General features: G+C 30.8%; 1 protein-coding gene across 1 annotated transcript in view; it reads right to left on the bottom strand.

The window, feature by feature from the left end:
- Nucleotides 1-12,393, bottom strand: part of MS3_00004016 (uncharacterized protein) — a 114,985-nt gene extending 102,592 nt beyond the window's left edge. Inside the window, exon 1 of the mRNA XM_051211897.1 lies at nt 11,926-12,393. Within this exon, the coding sequence (XP_051072020.1) occupies nt 11,926-11,995 (70 nt within the window). The 5' untranslated portion in view covers nt 11,996-12,393. The remainder of the gene's footprint in view (nt 1-11,925) is intronic.
- Nucleotides 12,394-12,730: the final 337 nt, after the last annotated feature.

Genomic DNA, 12,730 nt, shown 5'->3' on the forward strand with positions numbered 1-12,730 from the left:
CATTCTTTTTCTATGACAGTAAATGATTAGAAATTAACTAAACATTAATGGTTATAAAATAAGTTTCGAATTGTTTATCTATCCATAAAATAGCTAACTAAGTAAATGGGTAATTAAAGTTGGATACCAAGTCCGGAGGTTAAGGATTTGCATGAAACCGAAGATCCTGGTTTCGAGTCGCGCAAGAAAGGTTGTGGATGCACATTATTGAGGAGTCTCATACAATAACGAAACGGCTATTCACATTTTTATTGGTAGTCTAACATCAACCGGTTAATGATCTCAATAAAATTGGATTTATTTGTGAAACAAGTCATTGATTCGAAGGATTGGAAGTCTTGTTATTTAATATTATAGGTAGTCAGTACACAAACTTGTGTAGTGCCAGTGAACTGTTATTAAGCTCTAACTAAATCATCCATCAAGTTGGACTGTTCCTAAATTTGATGGGAGGTCACTGAAACATGAATAGTTTACCGAACAGCATCAAGGTCAATATCTATACTGCGCATTGCCCAAAGCAGCAGTATGTTCATGAGTCCCGGAATGAACATTGAATCTGGAATGCAGGTGCACCCAGCTGACGAAACCCAAATAGGATGAGACACATGTCCTGATTTCCAATGCCGGCCACACTCCATCTATTCCGTAAACACAATAGGTTACAAATTATTTGAACAAATGTTTAGCATTTATGAAGATCAACATAAAGGACATCCATATATTCCATCACAATCAAATATTTTCACTCACTCAATAGAGTTATCGAAGACGAAGTTAAATTTGTAAAAACTAATTCTGTTGACAGTAAATTTTAATTCCGTTTGACTTGATAATTTACGTGATGAAACAATGTTAGTTAGAGTAAACTAGACTCGATCTCTTTCGCGTATTTTTCATCTCGTAGTAACGCCAAACTTTTAACGTGAATCACATTATTTATTTAACTGGTTAGATACTTATTGTCACTGTTATATCCTGTTTAGAAACAGACATGTCACTGTGTTGTTATGCTTTGTAAACATCCATACAAATACAGTAACATTTAACTTATCAAGTCAGTTCTCTTGCTCTTTGCACATTATCTGACCTGCAATCGGGTTGAAAAAAAAACGGAGTAGAAATACTAACGAACCAATGACCTATTTACTTATTTATTTGTTTATTTATGTAGAATTTATATTCTCATCAATATGTATCAAGAATCATGTTAACATATCTGACCTTTCATTTACATATTATCTATCATAGTATTGTATCAACTTTATCAGTTTTATTGTAAACAATAGCTATATGAGTTACTAGGGTAAATAGTATCGGTATAATGAATAAATAATTACTAGTCTTATATATTTATTCAGATTTTCTGAATACGAAATGTTATTGTTAAATAATTAAATAATTGAATTGTTTCAGTAATACCTTAGAGGATTACAAGTACATTTAAATATGAAGGTGAATACATTTAGACTGATTAGAAGTGAATATATTATTTGTAACAATTCTGTTTGATAAATTGGATCATGATATTATCAAGATAATGATTTAACGGTATAGTGGTTATGGAAATTATTAAGTTTTTGATTAAGATCCTGAACCGATTGATGTTAGATCACCATTTAAAACCTGGAAGCACTGGACGGCAGTTTCGTCCTATTTCAGGACTCCTAAGGAGTGTGCATCCACGAACCCGCTCGTGACATTCAAATCCAAGGCCTTCGGTCTCGCGCGCGAACGCTTAACCTGCTGGACCACCGATTTAAGTTGATCTAAGAATTTGGATAATCATCAGATTGTAATTGTAAACAAATGTCAGGCAATAATTTGATCTTCGTTTTTATTGTGGACCGCTGGGTGGCTACTCTTTTTCTACCGACTGACCAACTTCAGATATCCCAGTATGACCCCAATACCTTTCCCAATCTCCAATATATCAGAACACGAACCGTAGATGAAAATTGTTTATGTGGTCAGGAGAAGAAGAGTAGACCCCCCCCGCGGTCCACAGTAATTGATGCATATCGCAGAGGCTGAGATTGGTGTTCTGGACTTAACTGACTGGGCTAGATGGAAAGCAGAGCCAATCAAGACTCTAGACTGCTCGCACGTGTTTTCCGCGTCTTTGATCCGATCGATAAGTCACTACTCTCTAATCGGCGGTCACAAGTTATAACAGTTTTTTTAAAAAAATACTAAAGGAATTGAATATTAAATGAATTTTAAATTGGACTAACTGGATGAATATTCTATTTAAATGTTGTATAAACAAAATCATAATCCACTTGGTATTGTTTTACTTGGATCTTCCCATTGATGTTTTTGGACTGAAATTGATCAATCTCTTATTGGCATATGTGCATACTGTGAGTATGCCTCGATATTGCCTTAATTTACAAGCATTATAAGCAAAGATGGATAGTGGCTAGCAGTGGAATCCAGGACGCGCGTAATCGTATTCACTTTATACGACATCAATTCTCATATATAAATAAGATTGTGTATCACATTGGGAATCTCAAACAAGAAGATCGTAACCACTCGAAGCTTCATTGCTCTTAATTAATTCTCCATAAGACACTAGTTTATGAAGAATGTCACTTTCAAATCTACGTGAAATCATTTTAATTACAAAACAATATGCATCCTTTCATGATATAACCAAATAAGGACTACTTGGTGAATCTAAGAAACTGAATAGCTAAGTAATCTAGAATATATGCTATTAATAGAATAAAATAGTTTACTAGGTATAGTGTTTTGTTTCACAAAAAGTTTTCTAAGTTTCACACAAACTTTTCTGAATTCAACTGACAATAAATAGATTATACGTATTACATAAAAACAATCTCTTTCTTTGTAAGCAATGATGGATAGTGGCTAGCAGTGGAATCCAGGACGCACGTTTCGTCCTATTTGGGACTCGTCAGCTGAATGTACGTGCATCTCAGAGTTGATGTCCACTCCGGGACTCGAACCCAGTACCATTCGCTTCAAACGCCATCGCGTTATCCACTCAGCTACTGAGTTCTGATAACCAATTGCTTGTGCAATGGGGTGAATTTGAATTCACTTGGTATTGTTTGGCTTGTATCTTCCCACTGAGGTTTAAGACTGCAATTGATCACAAGCTATTTGTAAGCAATGATCCATCATTGCTTACAAATAGCTTGTGAATTAAGGTAATGTCAAGGGATACGCACAGTATGCACATATGCCAATAACAGACTGATCAAGCACAGTCTTAAACCTCAATGGGATGATACAAGCCAAACAATACCAAGTGAATCTCTTTCTTTATCCACTCTAGACTAGACTAATCAGATTTTGTCTAAACAATCAGATAAGTATTGGTATTTCTTTTTTCTTTACAAAACAACCATCTGTTTAGTAAAAATCAAAATTTAACCATAACTATATTCTTTTATAATTAAGAATTGTTCCTAATTAAAATGAAATATGACCTAAATCTTTTGAAATTTCAATTTTAAACTGACCTCAACCTTTTACCTTTTTTCTCATTGTTTTCTTCAGTCTGAAATTCACACTCGAAAATAAAAATCCCAATGTATTAAGTATTTAGAAACGTTTATTTAGTTAGATGTATGTGTGTCACTGTATGTATATGTATATTATTGGATTGCAGAAGAAATAATAAAAGGTTATACACCCACTTAAACCTATGGTCCAACGAGTCCTGATCAATATGAAATTATTTCACGGATTGAATTCATAAGTCAATTAAAGCTAGACCACCATAGAAAACCTGGAAGCACTGGACGGTCGTTTCGTCCTAGTATGGGACTCCTTAGCAGTGCACATCCACTCATGATTGCAATCAGTGAAATTTATAAGATCTCCACAAAACCCCTTCTGGTATTAAATTATTTCACCAGCTTGGAATGAATAGACAACTAAAAACGATTCATTCTTAAGGCTACTACTTTTGAATTACTATAATTGGCTATATGTACAATAGTAATGTCAAAACACGTGATTAGCCAGAATCTATAAATATTTATTATTCATTGCCATTGTTTCTCCTAATTTAATGACTATTAGTAATGCAACAGTCATTATTGAGAATGCTACTAGAAATTTACATGATAAACTCCTAGCATGAGTGTACACAATTGAGTAATCTATATACACTAGAGCTATTATCAACATGAAAAATTCTTATTATTATTGATATTATTATTATTAGCTTTATTCAATATTATATTTCTCGTACAATATAGAATTCATAACATAAAGTACTTCAACAAGTTTCTTTTTCTTATTTCTTGATCGATCCTTGCAATAACTTGTTGAAATATCCAGATGGCAGGGACAGGTAACTTAGTTATTCAAGCAGACCGCCTTTATGAGACATCAGTGGTTTGTTTATTTCAATTTGTATATCGCAAAAAAATTTATAGGCACTAATGCTTTTTGAACAGAGAATATATTATGAATATTCATAATAAATATATCAGTAATAAGTAATGGTATGAAATAATATCTGTATCTTGTCATCACTAAGCTTTATTAGATTGATGGGGTAATGTTGGAGACAATACCATCAAAATGTTCTTGAATTGTAACAATTCATTGTAAGATTATTCCTAATTATAAGAATGAAGTCCATTAAGAACATGTTCGTTTATATTATATTAAGGGATTTGAATGATACGCTCTAAAACAGTAGACAAATACTAATATTGTGATTTTTGGTTGCTGTTGTGTTGTATGCGAGGTTATATGTGAACACATTGTTAAGGGATTCAAAATAAAAATGAAACTATTGTTGAATATTACATAGTTTTTAGTCAATCTCTTATTCATTTTAGTTTGATGTGAAAGAAATCAACATAAAATTAGAGTCTATTTTAAATCAACCTTGGTTAAATGTAATTAGTGAAAAAAGCCCCCCAAATGCCCTGTTACGGCCGAAAGTGGGGATAGTCAGCTCCCCCTCTCAAAAGAGAGAGTTTGAGAAACCTGATTCCAAGCCAATGGTGTAAATAGGCTCCAGGATCCTGAGGGAACAATTGGCGTATGAACCAGTTATTGGTCACCAGCTACCAAGGGACTGCATTTCCTGACGTTACTCCACTGCCTTGCGGGTCAGACCTTTATGTCTATGGCTTCATGTGTGACCTCCTAATAAAACCATCTACTTCTGTTTGGGCACCCGGGCAGTATTGTGATGTGTGCTACTTAGAGTGACACAAGTAGTATATGATGTTGGTCGTGAACAGAAGGTCTGGCAGCAGAGAGACAAGAGGATCGAACAGTAAAGAATGGAAACAGGATACAATTTGTATGAAAACGCAAGAACAATGAAGTCTGAGTCAATTTGAGACAATTGATGGACATTTTGCAAATCAAGCATTTATTTTATGATTGTTAGATTTTATTAACAAGTCCTGTAATTTTGTGTTAAATACATTCGATTGTCCCCATTGGTGTTTTTGTTCACCATAGTATTACTGCCCACACGCAAATCAAGTGACTTGTGTGGCGCATACGTATTCGGTGCCCCCTTTCTGCTCATGTTTATATGTTCAAATAAATAAAATGTTGAGAAAAGATATATCACAATTGAAATCACGGCCGTCTAGTCCTTCCAGATTTTTAACAGTGATTTAGCTTATATCAACTTGTGATTTCAACTGTGAAAAAGAACATACATTGAGCAATAGATAGTCAATAATGCTTTCCACGTCTAAAAACAATATATAATACTAAGGTTTATTGAATCTTTAACCATACGAAAATTCAAGCCCCCTTTGTGTATTCAAAAGCAGTTTGTTCTCATCTTTAACCTACCGTGGTAATATTATCTTATCATCCGGAGTGATGAGGTTTCAAAATGTTTTTACATTATTTCTTTATTATCTTTGTCTCCGCTTACCCTCCATTTCTAGTCTAGTTGACCTTTTATATATAACAAGTATATGTGTGATCAGATTGTTCCAAATGTATTGTGGTAATATATCACATAATTCTGATAATCTTCATCGTCTTATTACACTATCGAAACTTATCAAAAGGACTTCTTGCTTTAAAATTCATTATTTAACCTTATTTTTCTAGGATTATCCAAGAACTATGTTTATCGTATGTATATTTGTATCAATTTTCATGCATATTGACATCAAGAAAAAACCCAAAAAAGGTACAGTTTAATATAAAGTATATAGGGGATTAGTTTCTAGGATATGAAATGTATATTCATCTTTTTATTTTAATAAACTGATAAAACATGTAAGATGTGAAATCTGTCAGTACGAGACATTAACTTCTAATTTCGAAATTCATTAATTTCTCGTTAATGAAGCAAAATACAGCATTATTAGAACACTAGACTATTCTCATAAAGAAAATCAAATAAGGAGACATTTTTCAACAGCTTAATATGATCTAAGTTCAAATATAAAATTCATTTTTACTGAAAATATACTACAGATATTTAATTGGTAAACAACTCCATGATAATTCTACTTTAATTAAGTAATTCAGTAATTATTTTAATCATTTAATCAATCAGTTAATCACTTCAATTTAGCATTATGAATAAGTTATTGTTGAGCTTTTACTGGTCCTGGAATATCTAATTCCAACTGGATCATACAAATGATTATTATTGAAATATACATACCGTCAATCCTTGTATATTATTATCGACTTAAATCACGTTAGTGAAGAACGAAAATAATTAGGTCAAATACGAGAATGGATCTTGAATACTTATATTTCATACAATCGTAGTTCAGAACAAACAATCAGAGAATCGTAGCAAAGGAAGCGAAGAGGAGAGAGAGAAGCGAAACTAAATGATGCTCTGTAGAGAAGACATGTAAGCTAACTCACTTTATTTAAGCGATGCCCAATATTTATAATCAGGTCGAACCAACGCGAAGCGAGGTAAGGAAAAGGCTAGGAGAGGTGAAGAGAGTAATGAACAAGGTCAAAATATGACTCAAAAAGAATGAATTAGTTTGTTCAGAAACTAGAATAAGTTATATGGGATCGATATGGGGCCAGCTACTACAAACCCTTCCGATATTAAAATTTTATCACCAAAATTATTTCGAACAGGTGGTATGATACCTTGTACTTTGGATTTAAATCTTAGAAAAAAAACTTTTCAACGGATTATCGATTATCACGTTAGTTACATTTCCTCAAACCTAAAGTGATATCCTTAAAACAAAATGCGTATATATATATTTTTAAAACAAACAGATTAGGAACAAAAGAACCAGTTTAAGATTTCCTGCAATGAACAATTGATGATTATAACAAATTGAAGATAAGAGAATCATTTATTTAATTGAAAATCTGTGAATAATTTATTTTGCGTCAAGATTACAATAAACGACTTGATGTCTGGTTGGTTCTTTCAGTTATTTAATAAGATTTAAAAATATCAAGTTTACTTGTTACATTTTTCAAATGGTTGATTCACATTCAAAATTAGACATTGTTTTCTAACCAAATCTATATGAGAAGGGGTTTTATGGATATGATAGTAATTTTTAATAATTTATATCATGAGTCAATTGAAGTTAGACCACTATGGAAAGCTTGGAAGAAGTGGACGGTCGTTTCGTCCCATTATGGGACTCCTCATCAGTGCACATCCACAATTCCACCTGACTCATGGGACACTATTGAAAAAATAAAGTTTTAAAATGTTTTTTAATTTAAGTATAAACTTGATTATGAATAAATGTTGTTGAAATTTATAAGTTATAAACGATAGAATTCATTACCACAAATTGGCTATACATAAATATTAACCAATTTAAATGACTTATTGTTTAAATTAGTCATTTTAATAAGAAATAACAAACCAAGTAGTGAGCGGTATATTTTAAATAGAAACATACATTTATTCCCTCCCCCCCACATATATGTAAGTTTACATTGAAACATTTAATAAACTTGTGAACGCCTATGGATATTTACATATCCATAACTCATCATTATATATTTATGTATACGTACGTGTAGTTTTCAAGGAAAAAAATAAGGCTACATAAGCTACTATTAATTTCAATTCAAATAATCTACTGGAAATTTCTATTCTCTTCTTCATGTTTATTTTCTTCCTATGAATACACTACTCATTTATTTCAATAGTCAAAACAGAAGGATAAACTAATATTTGATGATTAATGTGTATAGTTGTTTGTTTTTTTTAAAGCTTAGAATTACAGTTGTTTTCTTTGTAAAATTTAACCACTAATAATATGAATTATTAACCTGAATATTCTCAACAATAAATAGAAATGGTGTATGTGATTGTGTGTGTGTGCGCGTATGTATGACTTGGTTAACTTTTCAATTCAGTCATTCTAATCTTTCATTTAAAAATGGGTATTGATATGGTAACTACTATAAATATATACATATATATATTCATTATGAGAAGATAATTTATATAGACCAGTAAGAGAATATCAATGTAACTAACTAGAAAGATCATAATAATGTTTTTAAATTGAATAAACAGTATCATTAAAATGGTATGGGTAGTAAACAATTGTATTTTAGCCATTTTTTTATATTGAATAGTTCATGAAAATAATGATAAATGATGTAAAGTAATAATATCCACAATTTTCTTTATCAAAAAATTAACATGTTTTTACAGGCGACTTTTTAAGATAAATTTCTATGCTTTAGAAAGTGATCATGACTAGTGGAGTTCAAATAACAGTATAAAGTTATGGAGATTATTGAGTTCCACTAATGTTACAAATCGGTCAATGTGAAACCACGACTGAATTCCTGAAAGCACTGGATGACCATTTCGTCCGTTGTATGTTAGCTCAGTAGTCTAAACGTTAAATGTTAGCACGTGAGGTCGATAGGTCCTAGGTCCGAATCTCGCGAGGTGGCATCGTGGATGCGTACTGCTGAGGAGTCCCATGATAGGAAGAAACAGCCGTCCAGTGCTTCCAGGTTTTTCATTGTGGTCTATTTTCAATTGACTCATGATCTCAGCTAATAAAAGTTCTATTGTTTAATGACATTTTTTACATTTGTCCGCTGATTTAATATGATCACTTCGATTCATTACATAGTATCAATTCCGCTTTATTATATTTGCTTTTCGTTAGTACATATCAACATGAAGCTTATTTTGATATAGATCAAGAGGGATTCGGGGTGAAACTATAATTTGTGGACGACCTTTGAGCGACGCAAAGTGACCTTGACAACGTCCACCTACTTACTAGAGTTAGATGAGGGTTATAGATTAGTGTGAGGAATTAGGATTAGGATTTATAGATGAACGTTAAAACTAAGAATTAGATTTGATATTTTTTATCACGAACTAACATCAGCTATAATTCCAAAAATGATATTTAACCTAATGAGTGAGTGAATTTCGCGCCAAAACTCAAGACCTACTTTCTTAAATATGATTGGTTCGTCCATAAATTATAGTCTCACCAGATTTTGAAACTGAAATTCATGTGTATAGTTTAATCTTGTCAACTTTATTCAATAAATTTATTTGACACTTAGCACTATGTAGAAAAATAGTGCTTTGTTTATTTTAAAAGTGAAATAAGTAAACAATAAATATTTCCTAAGAAATAGTACTTGAAGATATGTGAATCATCGTGAACAATGCTGTATATTGGATAAAAGTGTAAAAAGGATTTATCATAAGTTTATTGTCTAGTTCAAAATTTGGTGTATGTATTATTCTGATGGATGAACTACTTATTTAAAAATATAATACATATTTATACTACTTAATATCAACAAATTTTTCGAGTCCTCTGAGTGTTATTCGCAACTGAGTATAAACAACAAATGAGATGCTTTAGGCATTGTAACACAAACTTTGTGAAAATTCAGCATATATTAAGGTAATCAGCAACACAAATTTGTTAATAAAAACAGGCATAGATGTAATTCGTATAGGCATCCTAATATAAAATGAAATACTACACTAAGACTGATGGAGTAATTTACCCAAATAATCTACCATCGCATTAAACTAATCTCCACAGAGGCCGTTCGAAAATACTGTAATCGTGATCACCAGTGATTTGCTTCGATATAATTCCTTGAGGTTCTAGTGGTATCCAGACATGTCTGGAGCGACTTAGTAGATACTAATGTCATTGGATGGTAGTTTATCACTGATTGCTTTATGATCTCAATCGAATAATAATAATCTATGCGTTTAAACAGTATTGTTGACGAGATGATGGAGAAGATTTGTAGCTCAGATGGATGATTGTGATGGAGTTTTGTTAACCTCTGACGATTAAAAAGTGTAATACGTGAATTAACAGTTAACTGCAAGTTATTCTGGAATGTTTAATATTTGACTCATAAAATCAATGATGATATAAATGTCATATTTTCTAGTAAATTATACAGTTATGAATATTATGTTTTGCTTAAAATTCTAAAAGATTTTTCTTTTCATGAATACTAAACAAAGAAAAGAACTCAGGCAAATATGTTACATCATGATTTTGATAGTTTAAATAGTTTTATTGACAACATTTTTTAAACCATTGTTTAGATCATTTTAATTATAAATATGATATTATTATTATTATTACTTATCTTATGATGGAGTTTCGTTCTCTGAGCTGGATGGTTTGTTCGTACAGTTTTCATCGTTCTTCTGAATGACATCATCAACTCCATGACCAAACCATCCAGCTCAAAGAACAAAACTCCATCAAAATCACCCACTTGAGCTACAAATCTTCACCATCTCATAATTACATATCATTTTAGATGAAGATATTAAAGGTAGGAAAAGACGTCACTTCAGATTTTGTACAACCAAACAGAGGAGTATACGATGAAGCGGCACTAATTGGAAATACTAAAATACGACTGAATCCTATTAGAAAGTTTAAACATGTAGTGTGAATAGGATCGTTTAGGCATTAACATGTCATTAGTAAATTAATATCATCTATGATAATAATTTATAAAATGTTTGATTTTAATTTTTTGATACTAAATACTTACTAGAGTTTTGTCGAATAATACTCAATAGTATACAGATTGTTAATATAAGTGAATGTTTTTCTGTTAACAGTTACTTAAAGATATAATCATAATCTAAAATTTCGAACTTATATTCTGTGTTACATTTGAGGATTGATAAGAGTTTATGTGAACGATTTCAGAAATTTGAGCAAACGGTTAGACGGGAACTGAATGTCAAATATATAGATGGTATTAAAATGTAAAAATTATGTCTGAAAATGATCTCGGCAATCTAATTTTCCTGAAGAAATTCAATCTGGTCTACCAGGAGAAATGTCTGAATAATTTAAGTTTCATTCTCTGAGGTTATTTTAAATTCAGTAGTTCTATATTGTATCATTAGTCTCTAGTAAAAGATTATAATTTCAGTTTGGTAAATAAATATGTGAAGTAACATACGCTACCGGTTGTTGATATTTATCTATCACGATTTAACAATTATAATCACTAAGCTAATGCACAACGTTTTGGTGCTTGAAATGATGAATTCATGTATGGATTAGTAAATCTTACAACTTCAATACAGATACACCTGAATAACGATGAAATTCGTCACAATCTTCACCATTAATCGGTATCATATTAGCGTAACTATAACTAAATACTTTTTATTTAGAGTAACTAATACTTGATTTATTGAATTTAACAAGTTGAAGTTATTTCTGTAACTAAATGTTTGTGGTATCGGATTAAAATTAATAATCAAATATTGTCAATTAAAATATTCACAATCATACTACTCTAACGTTAAATTGTATATAAACACATGAATATGGGAAGTTTTAACGAAACAAGTCAATTAGTAACAACACCAACAACAAAACAATAAATAAGATAATCAAATACATATTGACAAAAATAGAACATTTAAAAACAACAAAAAAAGACAAAATTGCCTACCTGTATCATATAGGAATCCAATAAATAATGTAAGAAGCATAAAATATTGTTTGTAATAAATAAATTCCATGTTTTTTTTTGTTTTATAGTTTAAGAACCATCTTGGATTTATTTGGTTTATATTTATTTGGTTTTGTTCCTATTTACAAAATGAGTATTTATATCCATTCACATGAGTATGGATTAAAAATTTGACAATATTTTTTGTACAAATATTATATTTTATATTATTGGCATAATTGATGTTGCTTAATTTTTTCAATAGAACATATGAATAACAGATATTATTCTTATGTACCCACTTGAAGCTTAGATTTTTGTGTACTTTGATCTTATATATAAATATTCCTTTGAAATTATATAAATAAAAGTATGCAAATGATACATATTTTGTTAGAATATATCATTCAATGAAATGTTGAATGACATTAGTTAAAATGATCATTTCTGTAACTTAACAAACACAATGAATCACGTTTATTTCATTGCCTCCATTTTGATTGGACAAAATAATTTAATCTGTTTTACAATCTGATTGGTTATAAATCTATCCAATCAGAATATCGGAAAATTATGGTTAAACATTTTTATCCAATACAAACGTTTATGAAAGTTTTCGTCCTGTAATTAAAACAATTGACACATGTTATCTTTGAAAAATTCCCATATTGTAATTTAGAACAATATGTATATAATCGAAAACAATATTGTTCGCTTATATGTGTTGTTCTAAATGACATATAATCTTTATGTAAGCTACTAAAATAATGATAAATAACGTATCACGTAGATTAAAGTTAATGAG

Source organism: Schistosoma haematobium, chromosome ZW (genome assembly GCF_000699445.3).
Source record: "Schistosoma haematobium chromosome ZW, whole genome shotgun sequence".
Taxonomy (NCBI): domain Eukaryota; kingdom Metazoa; phylum Platyhelminthes; class Trematoda; order Strigeidida; family Schistosomatidae; genus Schistosoma; species Schistosoma haematobium.